Here is a 20,720-nt window from a genome sequence, read left to right as displayed (position 1 = left end):
TTGCTGCCACCTTGTATCATTCCAGTTCCCCTAGGGCTTCAGAGAGAAGGGTATATACCTTTTTCAAAACCGAAACTTTAAAAGCTCAGGTAGTTACAGATGGGAAAAGTTTCCTATGCTGTGTATTTCTCTACAGCAATAAAAATCAAAAGTAACTTTTTGATGACGGTTGTACTTCTCAAACACTAATGCTTGGAGGGGTGGGGTAAGATATAAAGCAGCCAGACCTGCAAAGCCTGAACAAGCATTTTGCATTTTTTTTATTAAGAACATTGAACATGAAATGAAGAAGTGAAGCCTTCCCCTTTGACTGAAATAAAATCCAGTCCTCAAAAGCAGCTAGTAAGGTAGGCAGGCTAGCTGCCTGCCTACACTGCCAAAGGTCAAACTAAACAGGAGTTTTATCACACCCCACCTGCTAAGCATAAAATGGCTTAAGGACAGCCTTCCTCTGATGATTGAACCTTCCCCTTCCCTACCCCCAAATTACATCAGACCAAATAGCGGTACCAGGGTGCAAGTATGGGCAGCTTCCTTTGGGCCTATTTTGATTCAAGAAGTCTCTCACAGGAACAGGGATGTCATTAAAGTGAGATTCAACATCTCATCTTATCCATCTTCTAAGCCCTTTCCTTTTTTTTTTTTTTCTACCATGGGTCGATAAAGAGCCTATTCCAAAGATCTCTAATGTTTTCCTACCTATGCTATTGGGCCTCCTTCCATGCCACTATAGTTTTCCTGCAACAGTAGATGCTTTCCATGCAGAACAGTCTTAAGTTTCACTCAAGTATTCATGTGAAACTTCTGAAAACAGAAAAGCTGAGACCCATGGTTTATAAATCATCTTGCTTTCAGGTTATTTGGCTTTAGGGGGCACTTACCTCTTCATGCTTTTTCTTCAGGTTTTTTTTTTTTTTGGGTGGTGGTTTATTTTAAGCACAAGTGTTTTGGGAAGAGAACTCTGCCCAGGTTTTCACCTTTGGCGAACTGGTTACAAAACTTCAGAAGACCACATCTGGGCCTTACTAAAAGAAAACCCAAACCTGGAGGGGCTGAAAGGGAGGGACAGCCTGTAACATAATTCTATCCCTTAGAAAGGAGAAGTAGCATTGAAAGATCAGTATTCAGTTGGTGTAGGGTATATTTTTGGTTGCCTTTTTTTTTTTTAACTGAGGAGGAGAAATATTTGTTTTACAACAACAACAAAAAAAAAAAAAGAGCCTGAGGCAGGCAATACAATCCTGCCAGCTTAAACTTTGTCTTGTCAGCTCTCCTGAGGATAATAAAGACAGACACAAAAATAATACAAACTGATAAGAGAACACAAAAAAAAAACCCACCCCAAAATCCCAGCCCATTTTATGAAGAGCCTTGGCGCTTCTGGAGACTGCTTTGGATCTGTAAATTATGCCCTACCACGATGGGGGGACAAACCTAGTGCTGCAAGGTTCCCTAATGTAAGACAATCCTCCTCCCCTTGGGTTTTCCCATCACCTTGTCGTAAGTACTCAGGATAAATCCTCCTCTGACTGGTTCAAAGAAGAGCATCTGGAGTGAACAGCTGCCGCAACACTTTGTCTTCACTCTGCATCTCTACAGGAGACAGTAAAGCTAAGGCAGCTCCTATTGCCACGGGCCTTCAAGTTTGGTATGCATGCTGGAATGGCTATTAAACCCAATTTATGAACAGCCTCGGGTTTTGTTGGGTTTTTTTGTTTTAATTTTAAGAGTGGGACAGCAGCAGCCCCTTTTGATCAAATTCTTGTTTGTCCACCTCTGTCACTTGGAATTTACTAGTTCCCCTTCCTAAATGCCCCAAGCAGAGCTGCTCCCAATGTCCATGTGGGGCAGGCTCTTCCTATGCCTCAAGTTCTGGCACAGCAAGATTCAAAACTAAGATCTAGCAGACCTGCTGTAGCAAAAAAGCAGTGAAGGCAGTTCCCTTTCAGAAGGCTGCTAGGACAGAAAGAGGAGCCCTTCCTGACTTTACGTGGTATACAGGAGCGGCATATTCAAAATCAGGAAGAAAGAAAGATGTTTCAAGGCTCCAGTTGGGAGTTTTCCTCCCCCTTGTAGCACCATTAAAAGACCAAGACATGGGCTTGCGCATGGCAGTTTCAATCAGTTAAATTCCTTCTCTTTCTTCTTGAATGCAAGACCACAGGGGACTGTCCCATTCTTCCCCACCACAACAGGATTCTCCAAAGCTGGCAGCTGCCCTAGGGTCAGAGCAAAAGTGAGACCTCTGGCTTCAAAGCTGTTAGGTCTCCTTGAGGACATTGATCTTGGCACAGATCTTGAGAGCTGGTCCCAGCTTGATGTTCATGGCACTCATGAGGTGTTCCTCCTTCAGAAGCAACAGGGCCTGGCCATCGATTTCCTGTGACCGAAACTCCTCAGCAATCTCCTGGCACCCTGTGAAACCAAAAAAATAACACTGAGAAACAGATGTGCCCTGGGCATTTCCCTTGTTCCCACTCTTTGGACCTCTGGCAGGTACAGAAAGCACAGTAGGAATCTAACCAACCTTCCTCCCCACTCTACTCCACTCTCCACCTGAGAAGTACAAGTCATTCATCTGTATGACGAGTTCAGAAACGTGTACAAAAGTACAATAAAAGCACTAGCTACCACTGACACTGCTTTCTGTCCAGAAAGAGAGCAACAGATTTCTCCATGCTACCGGATCACAGGACTGCAGGAGAGGATCTCAACTTCACCTTGCAGTGATGCAATGAACTCGTACACTTCTTCCACACTCCAACGACTGGGATTGCTGGACAGGAAGACCGGGTTGATGCCATGTAGATCTGGGGTAGGTGGGGCCATACTAGAGTTTGCCAGGTCCCTCTCTCCATGACTGGCCCTTACTGACAGGGGTCCTGGCGATGTAGGGGACAAAGCTTCATCATAGCTGGAGTTATCAGAGCCTCGACTTGAGTCTTCCTGGCCCTACAAGCCCATAAGAAAGAAATAAAACAAAAGGTGTTTTGTAAGAAATCCACAATTACTAGGTGCAAAACAAGACACTGGAAACGGCAGAAGTTGTCCCAACAGTCAGGGACAACTGGCTCAGGCTGTTGGTCCAAGGGCAGCTGATACAAGAGCTCCTTAATGCCAAAAGGGATGACTTTACTCTCGCCTCCCTTCCTCTTCCTTCTCCCCATCCTCCCCCAGTCCATTCCTCTTCCTCATATCAGTGCTGATGCTCATTTTATTTTTCTATAATCTGATTCACATCATTTATGTGGAAGAATGCTAATCAAACAGGAAAAGAGGACTATTTCCTACCACAGCCATCAGCTGTCTTACGCACCGAGACCTGAGGCACAGGCAGGAGTGAACAGAATAAGTACAAACGTGAATCCACTTTTTGCAGTTGATGAGTGATTAGAACAGTTCCCTGTGCCTTGTGTAACAACTGTGTCAGTGTGCACTTGGCACATCCTGTATGACTGTCCCCACTGTGAGAAACTGGTACATCCAGCAGTGACAACTGTTACACTGAGATCTGCCTTGACAGAGGCAGACAGGACTATGTCCTTACCCTGTGGCGCTTGCCCTGGATCTTTGTTCGAGCGATTTCAGAGCTGCTGCGACGTGGTCCCCGTCGGCGCACACGAGCATAGTTAGCTTCCTGGAATTCCTTCATCTTCTTTCTCTGTAGCCGAAACTGATGGCTGCAGCTGACATTGTACCTCAAATGGGTAGAAGCAGAGCAGGAAGTTAGGAAACAGCAATTATCTAAACCTACTGCTTCTCCTTACTCTAGATGGGGATAAAACTCCTTTACCATGAAGTTCTGTTCCTCCTCCTTCTAAGACTTCCCCTTGGAAGGAACCAGTCCAGACTTCTGACACAACCAATATTTGGACACCAGAGTCTTGATCTAACATCTGAAGGGTCAATTAAGTCATTCCCCTAAGGGAAAAAAGACCCATAACAAGCACTCTGCTATCAATAGGAGGCAGCAATGACTAACTTCTCCTCATTTCTTTTCCCCAGTGCTCCCTTGTGTCTTTGTCTAGTACCAATGCGGCAGACAGCTACCAGTATGCAATTCGTTTAGTCAGTCAAGTGTACCTTTTACTGAAGAGAGGTTTTTTGGAGCCCAAGAACTTCCCCCTTCCCATTTTCTTTTCTGAGCAAGTCAGAAATCCTGTTTACGCTCAACACCACATCCACCTCTCCAGACCTAGAAGCATTCACAAAAGATATAGAGTCCTAAAGAATCTCTGTGGCCAGTGCATCCCATGGAGGGAGAATCAGATGTATTGAAGTGTTGTACACTACCTAGAGAAGGGGCATGTGCCCAGTTCCAGAGAATGTATAGTCAGAGAAAAGGAAGATTATGTCTTGCTATTACCTTTTAGCACAGGTCATGGAACAAAACCTCTTGGAGCCACGGAACTGGGTTGCTGGGGCATACTTTCCGCAGTATTCACACTTCAGCAAGTTTGCTTTCTTATCAAGCTCTAGTGAGATAGAGAGATACACACCAATTGATGATTTGAACTGAAGCAGATCACACACAATGATTTCCCATTCCGCTACTATTCCTCTGAACAGACAGATTCCATGCACTATTCTCTACCGAATCTACTAAGCAGTTAGCTTGGGGAAGAAGCTGCGGGAAGAGAGGCAGAAGCTCCACTAATTAGGACCACAGGATATTGAACAGAGCAGTTTATTGCTCCTTGTCAGTACCACTTTACTGAACAAGCCAAAAATAGCATATCCCTCATATCCTACAAGGCTATATGGGAGATCTCCATCACGGCACTCTCTGCTGTGTCCACACATCCTTCACAGCCTCCAGAGTCATTGGAGACAGGTACATTTCAGATTCTCCTGCTTACTACTGACACAGGGTGTGTTAGATCACATTAACAACAAAGTATTGTATTCTGGCACTCAAGAAAAGGCGATCCTAAGTCCATAGCATGAGTCTCTAGGGATTTAGCAGGAAGGGATGTAAGTCGTAATGCATAAAGTTAGTAAAACAGCACCAGAGAGCAGAAACTTTCAGTAATACTAGCTAGGCCTCCCGGTGCTGAAACTCACCCACAGAAGCACTGTCCCCTCCTGGGGAATTGCTGGACAGGTTTTCACTCTGGCCAGAAGGAGCCTCTCCCTGCAGCGGTTTCTCAGATTCTTTCAACAGCTGAGAACAACCCACCTGGACAGGATGAGAAAGAGTTGGGCCCATCAGTAAAGGCTTCTCTGTGTCCACCAGTCTCTGCAAGGTATATGCTGCTCACATCTTATTACAGCTCTGAAGAATCCCTCTGCCTACTAGGGAAGGAGAGATGCTGAACAAAGTTACTGCTATTTCCTGACTCACAGGCTTGGCAGTTCATTCAAAGATCACCAAGTACTATCTGCCTTGAATATCCTGCAATTCCATGTAACTGCATTTCCTCCTTATTTGCTTTAACTTCACTCGCTGCTTGTTTAAAATGCAGTGCATCTTTCCTTCACTAAAAATCAGAAAGAACTTTCTGATAATTCCTGCATAAATTATTGCTTTGGGGACTACTGAAAGCAGTTCCCATCACGCTTGCTTTACTCCCTCCAATCCACTCTCTTTAATACGACCACTTAATGCCTTTCTTCATGCATGGTACCTCCTTCCTTTCCCTTTCTCTTCATTGTACGTGTCCCAGGCTGAAAAAAACTAACTTGGAACATGGGGAAAAAAAACTCCTGTTCAAAGATGGAAGCCCACCATCCTCCCAAGAGGGTGTTACACCTCCTTCCCCAGCAGCAGAGAATCCCTACCGGAAAGGGCTCTGCTCCTTCCTGGATGACAAAGCCCTCAATGATGTGTGTGAGGATCTGGGGCTTGACGATGGCTTGTGGCGGTTTGGAGTCTCCCATCTGACGTGATACCATTGCCAGGTTTGGGGTGGGAGCAGCAGTGGGGGTGACTGATGCTCCTTCACTTGAGGTGGTATTTGGGGTTGCAATGGCAGCAGGATCAGATTTATCTGGAAAGTTAACAGCACAAGAGTCAGTTACCTTTGCTCCATCTACTTCAAATGGAATGCAGATTGGCTCATTAGCACACACAAGCAGAGCTCTTCTTTGTACCTCACCTCCAAGGCCACTCTTCTCCTCCATGTTTTTGGGGCTGTCTGTCACAGGAGAGGACCTGGCAGGCAGAACTGCAGTGACACTGGGTGATTCCTCCTTCTCCTCCTCTGACTCTGCTTTGCGCTTAACTGATAAGGTCTGAGACTTGCCCTGCATGAATAAAGAGGAATACGTAAGCAGAGAGAGGAGCCCCAGAGCAAAGAACAAGACAGAATGCAAAGAACAAGACAGAATGAAGGCAAAAGAAAGACGCATCCTGCTCCATCATACTAATCTCCAGCCTGGTTCCTTCTCCTGGAAATGCTTCTACCTCCTTCACAGTATATAACCTCTACTTAGGAACATTTGCCTAGCAGGGAGCAAAGCTACATGGATCAACATGAATTGCGACATTCATACAATACCAAGACAGTGTGTGAACCTCAAGGGATTATTCCAGGAAGAAATAGAATGGCAGTCACCCAGCAGTTTCCAAACAGGCTCTTGGCTAGATCAGATCAGTGTCAATGGAGAGTCAAAACGGGAGGGGTAACATGTTGGATGGGAGCAGAATTGTCTCTAGAAATGAGACAAATCCTGTGACTCCTTCCTGAAGAAGCAGCCAGAGTTCAGAAACAGTCTCTCTGGATATCTGAGCTGGAAAAGTGCTGTCATCCCAGGGATTTAGGCAGGCCCTCGGTGGACAATTCAGAGCAGCATGGAAGAGGCCCGTGGAACATGAGCCATCTTTGTTTTCCTCTGCGTAGCCTGTTACTAGAGGATCCTCTGAGGCCTAGAGTCAGTGGCTGGTACCACATGCCAAGGAATCTCAGACCTAGAGGTATCAACACCTAAGGAGCAGAGGGGAGTTCAGTCTTCATGGCCCAGTCAGTTCTCATCTCTCTCTTGAGAGAGACAAAAAAGAAGCAATAAATGATTTGTATTTGGTTTATGTGGCAGAGTTTTGGTAGCATGGGGGCTGCAGGGCTGACTTCCGTGAGAAGACACCAGAAGCTGCCCCATGTCCAACAGAGACAGTTCCAGACAGCTCCAAGACAGACCCACCGCTGGCCAAAGCTAAGCCCATCAACAATGGCGGTACCACCTCTGTGATAACATATTTAAGAAAGGGTAAAAAATACTGCATAAAACAGCTGGGAGAAAGGAGTGAGAAACCGCCCTGCAGACACTGAGGTCAGTGAAGGAAGGGGAGGAGGTGCTTCAGGCACTGGAGCAGACATCCCCCTGCAGCCCATGGTGAAGACCATGGTGATGCAGGTTGCCCCCCTGCAGCTCATGGAGGACTCCATGCCAGAGCAGGTGGATGTGCCCTGAAGGAAGCTGCAGCCCGTGGAGAGCCCATGCTGGAGCAGGCTCGTGCCAGAATATGTGGCCCGTGAAGAGGACCCCACATCTGGCAGGACTTGTGACCCCATGGGGGACCCATGCTGGAGCAGTCTGTTCCTGAAGGATTGCACCCTATGGAAAGGACCCATGCTGGAGCAGTTCATGAAGAACTGCAGCCTGTGGGAAGGACCCACGTTGGAGAAGTTTGTGGAGGACTGTCTCCTGTGGGAGGGACCCTACGCTGCAGCAGGGGACAAGCATGAGGAGGAAGGAGTGGCAGAGTAAACGTGTGATGAACTGACCAAAACCCCCATTCCCCACTCCCTTGCACTGCTCAGGGGGAGGAGGAAGAAGAGTCAGGAGTGAAGCTGAGCCCATGAAGAAAGGGGAGAGGTGTTTTATAGATTTGTTCTTATTTCTCATTATCCTATTCTGATTAATTGGCAATAAATTAATTCCCCTAAATTGAGTTTGTTTTGTCTGTGACAGTAATTGGTAAGTGATCTCCCTGTCCTTATCTCAACCCACAAGCTTTTTGTTGTATTTTCTCCCCCTGTTCCATTGAGAAGGGGGAGTGATAGAGCATCTTCGTGGTCACCTAGCAGCCAGCCAAGGTCAACGCACCACATCATTGTTAAATATGATATTTAGTATGACAGATACCTCATTTCAGGCATGGTCTCAGTCTCATCTATTTAGTTCCTGCAAGACTTTGAATGATAATGTGGAAGAAAAATGCTTGTAATCAGTAACCCCAAGGGCTGGATTGGAATTAGTGTTTTCAAGAGGAAAAAGTCTCCACATCCCTTTGCCAATACCTCTTACCCATCCCATCCCACTGACCTGGGCCTGGACTGCGATTGGTGTCCTAGGAATGAACAAAGAGAATCCATATGTTATTCTCCTTCTCAATGGTATCACTTACTGGCAACTGGACAGACTGCATGTAGAATGCTGCTGGCATCTGAGCCACAACTGGAGAGGAGGCTGGGCTCTTCACCATGTGGGCTGTGCCTTGAACTTGTGCCAAATTCACCCCTGTGGTGAGAGAAGGAGCTTCCTGTGAGGATGCAGGAGCTGAAGACGGTGACAGGGAAGCAGCATGGGCTTGGGAAACAGGCTGGACAACGGCTGGCATTCCCCGGGATGTCGGCACTGCTGCAGCAATCTGAGCCAAACCCAGTGCTTGGGCTTGGCCTGAGCCCTGCTGCCGAGTACCCACCACCTGCACTGGGATGTGTGGTGGAGGCTGCTGTGTTGCTGACATTTTGGCTGGCCCAAGCTGAGGTGGTTTGATAGGGGTAACCAGAGATTTTGACTGAATTGGAACAGGCGACTTGGTGGCTGACTGGCAAGGACTGTCCTGCTGGAGCTGCACAGGCTGTGGCTGGGACTGCAACATAGGTTGCACCACAAGGGTCTGAGCCTGCTGCTGGTTTTGAGGTGGAGCCTGCTGCTGCGGAGGCTGAGCTTGCTGCTGCGGTTGGGTCAGAGAGGGTGCTTGCTGCTGTTGCTGCTGTTGGGCCAGCTGGAGATGGGTGGCTGTGTGGAGGAGCTGGGACTGGCGGTGCTGGAACTGCTGCTGGTGATGAATGGCGATCTGCTGCTGGATCACCACCTGCTTCTGCAGGTGGATCTGCTGCTGCTGCTGGATCAGCGAGTGTGGCTGGATCTGTGTATATGTGGCTATACAAACATGGAGTGGGAAAAGAGCAGATCACAAAAGTTAGCTACAGTGCAGCTGGAAACAACAACAACAAAAAAAAGGCAGGCAGCCACTGTAGTGGTTTGAGCCATTAAGCTCCAAAATGACTGACAGCTTACTGGCAGAGGACATAGGGGACTAAATCAACTTCTCTTGCTAATAGAGAGGAATAAGCCCTAGAGAGACCAGTCTCCAGGAGCACAAAGGCTGGGAGGCGTGTTGGAAAATCTCTCACGACTCTCTTCAAATGCCACTCTCTTGCAAATGCCCAGTGAGCTCCAAGAGAAGGAACAGGGAGGTCTGCATTTACCTGAGCTGATCAACGTCTGGCTGGGTGCTGGTGTAGCAGTCCTGGTCAGGTTCATGCCCACCGTTTGTTGTCCACTGCTGTCCGTTTCGCCCTTTTTCGTGGCTGCATTCTCTGTCTCCGTCTGGCTTCCCTGGCTGACAGTCACGGCCTGGGCAGCTGCTACCGGCAATGGCTGAACCACCCCTGTGCCTTTCCTTTGGCAACCGCCAGTGGCGCCTGCTGAGGAGGTCTGGCTCAATCCCGTTGAGGTCTGGCTCCCACCACTTGCCACCACACCCCCAGAGACACCATTGCTGCCTGCTGCCCCCTGGCTTAAGTTGAGGGACTGGCCTGCGCTGCCGGAGGAGGCCTGAGCCACCACCAAGGTCTGGCCCGTGCTGGTGGCCTGTGGTAAGCCCGAAGCCTGGGAGCTTCCCGGTAGAGCTGCCTTCTGAGCAGAACCTTGGAGGGGGGCATTCGTGGCTGAGGTCTGCTGGCTCCTCACAGCCAAGTTCTGCACCTAGAAACACACATACAAAACAGAGTCTGTTTGCTTTACGTACATCACTTGCTGGAATTTTGGCAGAGAACTCATAAGCACCGCGCTCTACTGGGATACAGGCTAAGTTGATGCTTCAAGCCTCACATGAGGAGGTGGCTAACACTGCAGGGCTAAGCTCACGTGTGGCCCTCCCCAGGAGACACATTACCCTGAACTCCCTCCTGCCCCATCTCTGATGGAAGTTAAAGATCTCGTGGCACTTTCTGACTGTGAGGACACCGCCATTCTCTGAGGCACGGGACAGCCTTCAGACTTGCCTGCCATGCACTTGTATTGGGAGGATCCAGTTTAGCACGTCTCTAAAAGTGCTGAGAGATGCTTTTTAAAGACCAGTAATTCCTTTTTGGCTTTTTGTGCCACCTGCCTCCTCCCTCTGTGCTGGGCTTTCCACCCAGTAGGCCCACAGATTTACTCATGGCCTGCCGCCCTTCTGATTTCAGCAGTTCCTCTGCATTTTGGTGCTGCCATCCTCTGTGTTTACTCCCCCTCCAAATGCAGTGTTATCTTCAAGTTTGATCATGGCTGACTTTCCTTCAAAGAAAGTGTTCCAGACAAGAAAAATATGAAGTAACTGGAAATCCCAAGAATGACTGGGATGCCATGGCAGCTCCCTGACCTGGAGAATTACTTACAGATTAATGCAAGAGCTAAGACCTCATGGCCTGTTTGGTCTTTGGCATCTTTACAACAACAAACCACGTGCAGGAATACTACCACTGGCAAAGACTCTTCATTGTAGAGTGACTGAAAACTGGACATAGAACTCAACAATTCTTTTCACACAAGGACAACTGAGAAACCACACAGATGGGACTGATCCAGCCTGTGGCTCACCTCAGAAATTTTAAGAGGAAATGAATCCCATCTCTGGAGGCAAAAAGCAAACATGAAAAAAAAAAAATGGTGGTAAGAGAGAACAGAATCTCCTGCCTGCACAGGGACACAGGTTGCAGGTAAAATAGAGCTAATCTACTACACAGGACAGCAGGAGACAAAGACCAGAGTGCGGGGTGATGGAGAGCAGGGGGAGGGGGTGTCACTGACCTGGTCTGTGTCTGCAAGGACCCCAGGAGACTGAGTGGGTGGTACCTCCTGCTGGACAGCGGCCACAGCCCCGTTGGGCATCAGGATGAGTTGGGAGGCAAGAGGCACATTGCGGCCCAAGGTCCGGTTTACCTGCAACAGGTTCCCCAGCTGTGGCTGTTGAGGGAGGGTCAGATGATGTGGAATGAAAGGAACGGAGGGGAAGAGAGAAAGAAAGACAGCGAACCACAAGCAAACAGATTACAAAGCAACGCCGGGCTGCAATGTCACACATTGCAAAACCCCCAACCCTCTCTGCACTGTAACACTGAACGTAACCCTCAGGAGCAGGAAACTGGGAACAGTTTCCTTATGGAGATAAGCACTCTTCTATCAAACATGGGCCTGGGCCAATCCCACAGACTGACCAAGGCTGGCTAAAAGACTGGGGTATCATTTAATTTTCAGATGTATATCTGGGACTGGTTGAGAAACAGTGATAAAATACATACACCCAAGACCAGGGTTACTTGAAAAGAAGGGGATAACAAATCTGTATCTAAAGTCAACTGAGTTGCAAAAAATATTTTTCAAGTAGGTAACCAAACTGACTATAGTCAAGCCTAATGTTTTCTATTTACAGTACTTCAAACCAATTAAAAGGACGAGATATTTGTTCATGGTGATCTATGTTTTGAGACTTATATTCCTGAGCTCAGCAGTGGTAGAAGAGACGAAGTAACCATGTATCTGTCCCAGCATTGAACCAGAAGAGTGGCTTTTTTTTCTGTGAGCTATATTGAAGTCTAGGATATATCTTTCACATTTACACTCTAGTGAGAAGTGCCATGGGATCTTTAACATCTATGCAGAGCAGAGAAAAACATGGTTCTTGATGATCTCACCTGAGACACACAATACAAAGCTCATCTACCCTCAAAAGCTGAGCCCAGAATCAAACTTGTGATTTCAGGGACAAGAGCTTCCCCATCTGAATTTAAAATATCATGGATACAATATTCATCATCCCTAAAACTAGAGTTAGTCCAAAGGTGTTGGTAATCCCAAGCAGTGAAACACTGAAGTGGGGTCCATGGTCAGGACACATTTTGCGTATGCATCTCTTACCCGGAGATACATCTGGGCCTGTGACTGGTTGAGAGGTGGTGAGGTGGTATTCCCAAGGAGTACAGACTGCGTCAGGGTTGTGGCGCTGGGGGAACTCACGCTCTGTGACCGACTGATCAGCTGAGCAGCTGATGTGGTGGCTAGGTTGATCTTAAAATAGAGAAAAGCCACAAATCATATATGAAGAGATGGAGGCAAAGAAGTACAAATTCGCTTACTGGGGTACAGCCAGAACAGACATTTTACAGTTTTTTCCTGTATCCCACAGGGGACCACGAAGAAAAAAATTCCTGTCTTAAGGGCCTACACAATCTAACGTAGCCAAAGCTCAGGGTGCTAACCTCATTTGTATGCTGAGCCCGAGTATCACTGTTAGCATGCAACTGCAATAAGAGATCCAACAGAAATACATCATTTTTTCCAGCCTCTCAAGTAAAGGAAAAAAAAAAAAAAAAAAACAAACTACGAAGTTATCTCTACTCTACCAACTCTACCTACTTTCTGAACAAATCCCAGTTCCTCAATACTCACTACAAAACCAGACTTCCTCTCATTCAACAAACTAATTACTCTGCCCAAGAGAAAAAGAACATTCCCTTTCAAGCTGCTTGTGATTCCTTCTCCCTCTTAGAAGTCCAAATTCTTTTCTAATCCCTGACAATGTATCCCCAAAGCCTCAGAGATATTAACGCCTGTCTTTTCAGCTAAGAGGCCTCTCCCCATCAGAAACCTTCTCTGGTCTCCTCAACCCCCATCCATAATGATAGCACCCCAAACCCTCAAAGTTGTCTGCATCTTGTGGATTCCCGGCATTCTTAGAAGCTGTGTTTCCCTGGCTGCCTGCCTTCCTAAAAGACAAAAGAGGAGACAGAACAAGGCAGGGGATGGGAGGGAGGCTTTGATATGTGCATGAGGGAGCAGTTACTTACAGAGGCCTGGGTGGTGGTGGTCTGTTGGGGCGTGCTGGTGTTGGGGGAGCTGGCCTGTCTACTGGCTGCAATTGTAGCCTGCAAGAGAGATTGATAGAGAAATGAGTACCTGGAACAAACTTTTCAGTGCAGTCCAAATATTTGGCTTTGTCAGAACACCTAGTCCTGTCATCATTTTCTCCCATTTCTGACAACAGGAGCACAATCTAACCACTACAAATCCCTGCCATGCCCTACAAATCAGGTAGGGCAGCAACTCAGCAAGGTACCTCCTCTTCTTCAACCAGTTCAGTCCTATATAATACCCACATCAGTGGGCGACAGACCCTTACAGTGCGTGACCTCCAGTCCTTCCACCCAGGGGTACATACCCTACTGTTCTCCCAGCTTGTCATGCTACACACTGCAACGCTCATCCTGATGCTGCAATCCATTCTGTTAACACCCAGAGGTCCCCCACAATATCAGCAATTTGCTGTGTGAGTTAGGCAGTTTAGTAACAATGCAATAATAGCACTCCAAGTAACAAATTTGAGATTACAGCACATATGGTTCGTGGTGGAATGTTGTTAGATTCCCCCCCTCCCCTTTATGATCCCATGAGAATTCCACTGTATGAGCTTAGTTAGTTTTATAACTAAGATTTGTGCAAAACTGGTGAGAGGATTCTATTCCCTCCGTGCTATAAAACTGCAGGTAGGGATTTGGAGAACAACTAAATCCTGGACTAACAGCCAAGGAGTGCAGCTACTGCTGGAGATACTGTTACAGACAGAACTGTATTCACATTACATATAATTCATCTTCAACTGATGATAAAGTCTTGCAAGTGAGGAAAGTTGCTAAAAAAAAAAGTAAAAAAAAAAAAATCACTCAACAATTATACCTCATAATATATCTTGATTTGTATAAACATGTCTCAATTAAAGAAACACCCTCCTGCCTGGACAAGATCTATCCCAGATCTCTCTGGCTAGTAACTGGTAAAGAAAACACAGACTACTAAGTTTCAAGACATAAAATTCGGAGGATACTGCCTGAAATTTCACACACACGAGACCATGTTTATTCTCAGGGAAATAACAATCCATGGTTCACTTTAAGAGTTTTTAAACACTGCTGCATCCACTGCTGATTTAACCATCCATCTTTTATTTAAAGAAGGTGAAGGGGCTAGTCATAGGCCTCTAAAGTGCAAGTTTCCTTACGGGGATGCCGAATTTTATCTTCCCCTGCTCTGTCCCTTGAAAACCAAATGAATCTTTGTATCAAGCTTCCCGTTTATGAGCTGTTTGTATTACCTTTAAACAACGTGTTTAGGGACTCGTTGTCTAATCATGGGTCAGGAGGACCTTGGTGCACAAGTCACCGTATAAAGAGAGAATCTCTGGATCTTCCCCGGAGAACGATCCAGTCCCTCTCCTTCTGCCCCTTGGCAACTCACCTGCTGGACAGCAGCCAGGCTGTGAAGCTGGGCACTGTTAAGTTGCTGCTGGAGCATAAACTGATGAAAGTACTGGGCTGCATTGGGCTGTCTCTGGAGAGCCTGCAGGGCCTAGAGAAAGAGGAAAACCCAATTGTCAAAAATAGTGTGCCCTTGAAATGTGATTAGAGAGAGCCATGAAGAAATAAATAACAGCCATGAGACCATCCCTAGGCTCCATGAAAAAAGCAAAGTCGCTGGATCGGCACATCAAAATACGTAGTACAGCTGCAAATTTGGTAAAAGACCGAATCACAGGTGTATTCCAGAACAGCAGGAAGCACGCTTGCAAGACTTTAATAAACTCCAGGAATTTGGGGACGTGCATGCTCAAGCGGGCAGACAAGTATTCCAGTATAGTATGTATATGGAGTATATGCATATAGAGAGGAACTGGAATGATAAACTGAATTACTTGCTCTAGAAAAGCAGGCTGAAATGAATCTATTGGATCACACCATGGATTAAATCTAAGAGGCTGGACACTAGAGGAATGACCTATAAAACATGAAGCACAGTATCAGGCTACAGGAAACAAAGATCAGGCCTAGCACAATAATTTCTAAATCTGAACACATGGCAGTCCTTCGGGCACGCTCCCACCTTGACACACAACTCAGAACAACAGGAAAGGACTCACAACCATCTTCCACTGATGTACCTCCCATCTCAAAATAAAACCGCATCTCACCTGTACTGCCTGTCGCTCATAGAGAGACATCTGTGATATCTGAGGACGCGTGCTTCCTCCAGAACTGGAGCTCCCGCTGGTGGAGCTGGAGTTCTGCTCACTTTCGGTCTCCATGGTGACAGGATCCCAGGAGCTCAGGCTGAGACGGACTCCAGATCTACATCGAGAGAACTGGAAACTAAGTCAGGCTGGAGAAAGAATCAAACCACATTTCACTGCATTACACAGCTTTTTTACTGAAATACCCCAGTACGAGGCTCCTTGCACAGCTTTGCTACGGCAACGGGACTGGGGATGCCGGGGTTCTGAAATCAACCATAAATTCCAGTCACAGTTTAAATCTTTTATTACCACAGTCAGAAGACTAACACAGACGTTCTCATATATTTATTGCCATGCTAGAGTTGGAAGCTACAGCATCCCGAATTCTTAAAAAGGCAGCAGAGTAAAGGTGCAGCTGTAGCTCATTCAGGCAATCCTTTGGTTACAGACCTGATCACCTTTCTCTCAAGGCTAGTGAACTGAGGCGAATTGCACTGTGCTTCCAGTCTCCCTCTGCACTTTGGCAGCTTTCGATCCCCTCTTCTTCCAGTCCCACAAGAGGTATAATTATCCTACAGCTCCACTGCCCTACTGCAGATATACCAAATCGGACCCTCCTTCTCCCAGTTTAGCCCCCTAGCCTTCAACTGTTTCTTTCTCTGATCACAAGGACTTCCAGCTACTTCTTGTGCCTGACAGATCATAGCTTGACTATTAGCCTGGAAGCTGGTATCTGTGGTGGCGCGTTCCTTTCAGGAGGAGCAGAATTAGAAATAGAGTGGATGAAGGATTCACTGGCAACACTTGTGTTGGAAAACCTGCTGAAGAGGTTATGCAGAGCCAGAGAGATCTTCCAGCAGAAGAAAGATGAGTTGCAGTGAACTGCAGGACAGAGAAAGGACTGGAGAAGGCTTTCATCAGCCCTGAGAAAGAGAAGCGAGACTGAAGAGAGTTGTAAGCAGAAGAGTAACACATCAGGATGATGAGGAGTTTCCTGCAGCAAGAAACATGGGCTGTACAGGGAGTAGCGGTAGGAGGGATTAGAGGCAGAAAAGGGAAAGCACAAAAGTGATTATTCAATGGAATTCCACTGAAAAAAATTTCAATCTTTAGAAGGATATCATTCCATGTAAGATTAAAAAAAAATAATAATCTGAGAGTCTCAATATCACTGACAGCTTGTTTATTTCCAAAACAACAGCTGGCTGCCCTGCAACCTACCTGCGACACCTCTAAATGAGACCCCTAGGCTTCCAGGATCCCACAGCACCAACACAGCCTCGGTATCTAAACCTTTCAAATCCAGAGATTTCAAGCTTCACATCCTTCACCAAACACAAATTTTCCAGATGCGCAAACAAACAGACCAGCGCAGCAGTAAAGGAGGTGCAACAAGTCTCGACCAGACAACTTTTAAAGTTCTGGAATAGTGTTACGGGCAGCAGATGATTTTAAAGTAGGGCAACAGCATTAACACTGCAGACAATGGCTGGCTAAATCAGGGAACTGCTGCTCCAAACCTGCTCCTCAAAATCTGGAAAATTCTATAACTGACACAGAATTGATGAGCAGATAGCTGCTGCTCCAGTCCTGTCTTCCCCACGCACCTTCACCTCCGCCCTCAAGTCCTGCCAACGCATCTCCCTGCTAATCCAAGACTGGCTTCCTGCGCTGCTTCAGCAGTGGCCATAAGTAATCCCACCCTGCAGCCATCTCCTCCTTAACCGAGTCACACCCCCTTCTAACTGGCCACTATTTTCTTCAGGCACAACTCTATTACAGCTAGAATCGTATGCTCAATATGCCTATCCAGACCACAGAAGCTCTGGAGAAGACAATTACCTGAAAGATCTTCCCAGGCTGCAGCAACACAAAAAGTAAATGAAGCCTGAAAATAAATAAATCGTGAAGGAAGAGAATACAGACTTCTTGAAAGAAAGAAACTGTTGTAGATAAATGAAGTACTTAGAGTGCGGTTGACATGCAAGTCAGAGTGAAGTTACACACATTATTACACCACATTGCCTATTAGCTCAGCTACCATTAGGAGACAATTTCTCTCAGCCCCGCCGTGCAGGTTCCTCCCAGCATTTACCTTGCTTCTGGTGCTCACTTAGATCAACTTGTTGACTTAGCAGAAAAGCTACCCTAAATGTCATTTTCTGCCAGATCAGTGAGTTGAATTAGTTCACTTGTGATACTGCCAAGTGCCAGCAAGAGAGAAAAGAAGGTAACTAACGTTCAGCTTAGCTGTAGCACATACCCTTACCCTCAACAGTTGCACCAGGAGAAACCTGGCTTCTGACTTGGTGCTCTGCTCCACTAATCTGTTTCCTCAGTTAACAGCAGCACTCATTCTTAAGATTTCCAGCATTTTTGTTGGAATCTTCTTAAAACTGGGTCCTAGCACAAATGGAATCCTACTGAAACACCTCTGGGACGAGAGGCATCAAAAAAATTTGGTCTCCGTGCAGGCAAAAGCCCTTTTTGGGGCATGGATAGAGAGGTATACTCTCCCTTTGCAGGAGGGCGGTAAGAATTTTAAGTCACTCACAGCAAACTGAGTTACCCAGCAAAAAACCCTTTCCAAACACAAAAGTGAAAAGTGACAAGGCACAGTATCTCCCCAAGCAAGTTCATCTAAGGATGCAGCTCCATGTTAGTGTAATCTGATCCAAACACAGGCTATTCCCACACAAAATGACATGGATTGCACCCTCTCCCCTCCTCCAAGAGCATCTTCCAGCACCCTACTCTTACACAACTCTAGTGATCGCTGGGATATCAGATCACTTGACTCAGCTAGCTGCTCCATGAGATGGATAGCCTACTAAAAATTATTAAAGGATGGGTTTTCCAAAAGATTGAGTTAACCAACTCACTTGCAAATGTAATCAGTAGATCCTTAGCGAAAAAAAACCCAACGAGGTAACAACGTGGCCCTTACTGGAAATTAACCTTTGAACAACAGTTAAATTGAATTAAGCCTAACAGAACTGCACCCCAAAAAGGCAGACACAGAAAGATACAAAAGCCTATTAACACCATGGTAGGAATGACAGCTCAGCAGAAAGGAAGGGAAGGAGAAGGGAGAAAACTAGCTCCTAGAGCAGTAGGAGCATGAGAATATTGGCCAGTCCAGAGTCTAACCCATGCCGCTGACCTCACCACACACCAAGAACACCACAGGTGGCCCATCTGCAAGTTCCTGACCTTTCTCAACTGCAAGAGTACTGGAGTCAGGCCAAACAGCTGCTCTAGTCACTGAACACTAGGTAGAAGGTAGAAAAGTTTTACTTGCTCACTCCATCCATTGCTCCTGCACTGCTGCCTGCAGAACATTTTCTAACCTTACAACTGGTTTTGTCACTTCGTCCTCGAGGGGGTAAGTTAGGGAGCAACAATTTGCAGAGGTTCGAACACAGGTTTTGGGGAGAAAAATTAGCAACGGGGCCAGCAGCACACTCCCCTCTCTCTTACTGTAATTTTCTACCAGGGGGTCTCCAAGCCACGCAAGCAGAGGCGTGAAGCTGCCGGGACACGTTAACTCTGCTGCGGGATGCTCTGGGAGCAGCAGCCGGCCCGGCTCCCGAGAGCCCAGCACCCTCCCACCACCTGCTACCCGCACCGCGGGACCGCTCCGCCGCCCGCCTCGCCCGGCCGCCGGCGCCGCAGCCGCCCGGGAGCGGGGAGGCCGGGCGGAGGGTGTGGGCAACGCGACGGCAGCCCCCCGGGCCGCCGGTAACTCCGGCAGCAAAGTTAAGCCGACAGAGAGAGTGCGGGCGCCCGTGTGCGCCCTGCCCGCCCGCCAGACGAATGTACCGTGCAGGCAGCCCCGCCGCGGCGGGAGGCGGGGACCCGCCGCAGGATGCCCGCCGCGGGGAGCTAAAGAAAGGCGCGTGTTTAACACCCGACCACCGGCGGGGGGAGCGGCGGCTGCCCAGGAGGCGGGAGCGGGGCTGCGAAGGGGGCAGTTGTTCCCGGCTGCTGCTCCCGGGGCCGGGCCGGGCAGACAATGGCTGCTCCGCCGCCGCTGTCAACTTCCAGCCCGCCCTAGGGAACTCTCCCCCGCCGCGGCCGCCCGCGCCCCGGGCCCGGCCTCACCTGCAGCCGCCGCGGCGCTGCCGCGCTCCGCCGCCGCCACCCCCCGCCCCGCCGGGATCGCCCGCCCGAGGGACCCGCGCTGCCGGCGTTACCGGAGCCCCCGGGCCGCCGCCGCTGCCGCCTGACACGCCCCCCGCGCGCGGGCAGCCAGGCCGGGCCCGGGCCGGGCGGGGCGGGGCGGGGCTGGGCGGTGCCCGGGGGCCCCGTTGTCGGGGGAGGGCGGGGCCGGGGGCGTTACCTCGCGGCGGCTCCCGGCGGGCCCGGCCGAGGCCTGGCAGGGCAGGGCAGGGCAGGGCAGGGCAGGGCAGGGCAGCCCGGGAGGGGACCCGGCGCAGCCGCGCGGGGCGGGGCGGCAGAGGCGGAGCCCACGCCGCGCCCCGGCCGGTGCCGCTCCTCCCCCCCCCTCCCGCCCCCCTCCCCGGGTTTTTTTCTCTTTTTTCTCTTTTTCTTTTTTTTTTTTTTAAATCTGGGCCTTTGGGGCTCCCCGCCGCTCCGTCACTTCCTCCCTCGCGACGCTTCCGGGCACGTGACTCCCCCGCGCACCGCTTGCCGTTGCCCTGGTGACGGCAGCCGGGGCCTGGCGCGACGCGGGTGCGGGAACGCCGGGGCTGGGGCCCGGGCCTCTCCGCGGCCTGCTCCGCTCACCTGCCTGGCCTCGCCGGGGTGGGGGAGCTCGGTACCTGGGTCGCGGCCTCCTGCCGGGCCTGCAGGTGAAGGGGAGGGGCGGCACCAAGGGGCTGATGAGCATCGGAGGCTGGCTGTGTTGTGGCCCCAGGGCGTACCTTGCCACTCACAGCGGGTGCTCTTGCCGGGCGATCGGTCCTTCTGGACACTGGCAAACCTTGATAAGCATTGGTAGTTTTATGTAGGTTGTAAGGTGTTTGTCTTAGTACCTGGAACAAGCCTTGGTGAACAAAAAGGACACAGCGGTAATAACGGCGGCTGGGAGGTTTTCTGTCCTGCTCACGTAGAGCGCGTGGAGAGGTGCACAGTGGAAACCTGCATGAACAGTGTGAAGAAACCCAAGTGCCAGAGCTTGCTGGCACCTTTTGGAAGAGAAGTTTCACTGTACAGGCACTTGGGCCTTGCTTGCCTTGATTACTCTTAAAGAACATCAGTTCTGCTAGTTGCCTGACTTTGGCTAAGAGTGGTCAAATATGGTAAACTTACTCATTTGTAACAATAAGTGTTGTAGTCAGCGTGACTGTTTCTAAGAAAATGAGAAATGCCCCATCGGGTCAGACCAGTGTCTCATCTTGATAGAGCTGGTGAGTTTCCTTTACATATGATGGCTCATGCACCAAGGAAGGGTGGGAAGAAGCCAAAAAAAAACTCAGAAATT

At 48.7% G+C, this 20,720-nt stretch overlaps 1 protein-coding gene across 4 annotated transcripts; it reads right to left on the bottom strand.

Moving 5' to 3' along the window:
* Positions 1-57: 57 nt before the first annotated feature.
* PHC1 (polyhomeotic homolog 1) lies at positions 58-19,802 on the bottom strand. Of its 4 annotated transcripts, none has more exons than XM_074588852.1 (15): positions 19,379-19,802; positions 15,233-15,420; positions 14,503-14,613; positions 13,059-13,136; positions 12,130-12,279; positions 11,023-11,178; positions 9,438-9,936; positions 8,348-9,108; positions 6,099-6,246; positions 5,782-5,990; positions 5,065-5,179; positions 4,367-4,475; positions 3,548-3,698; positions 2,721-2,952; positions 58-2,415 (listed from the first exon to the last, which is right to left on the bottom strand). In XM_074588852.1, exons 2-15 carry the CDS (start codon positions 15,344-15,346, stop codon positions 2,261-2,263), a joined length of 2,988 nt encoding a protein of 995 aa, XP_074444953.1. In that variant the 5' UTR covers positions 15,347-15,420; positions 19,379-19,802; the 3' UTR covers positions 58-2,260. The 4 variants fall into 4 exon arrangements, with proteins under 4 accessions (XP_074444953.1, XP_074444962.1, XP_074444967.1 ...); XM_074588861.1 differs by having other exon boundaries at positions 15,233-15,389; XM_074588866.1 differs by lacking the exon at positions 19,379-19,802 and adding an exon at positions 17,544-19,320.
* Positions 19,803-20,720: the final 918 nt, after the last annotated feature.

Source organism: Larus michahellis, chromosome 1, assembly GCF_964199755.1.
Source record: "Larus michahellis chromosome 1, bLarMic1.1, whole genome shotgun sequence".
Lineage (NCBI taxonomy): Eukaryota > Metazoa > Chordata > Aves > Charadriiformes > Laridae > Larus > Larus michahellis.
Note: the sequence above shows the minus strand (reverse complement) of the source record. Positions and strands in the feature narration are given on the sequence as shown.

Excerpts from the sequence above, each read along its gene's own strand:
- PHC1 (XM_074588852.1), bottom strand. The coding sequence starts at position 15,346 with ATGGAGACCGAAAGTGAGCAGAACTCCAGCTCCACCAGCGGGAGCTCC. Across the intron at positions 5,180-5,781 it reads AAGGAGCAGAGCCCTTTCCG|GTGGGTTGTTCTCAGCTGTT; the intron begins GTAGGGATTCTC and ends CATCCTGTCCAG. Across the intron at positions 4,476-5,064 it reads AGGGGACAGTGCTTCTGTGG|AGCTTGATAAGAAAGCAAAC; the intron begins GTGAGTTTCAGC and ends CTATCTCACTAG.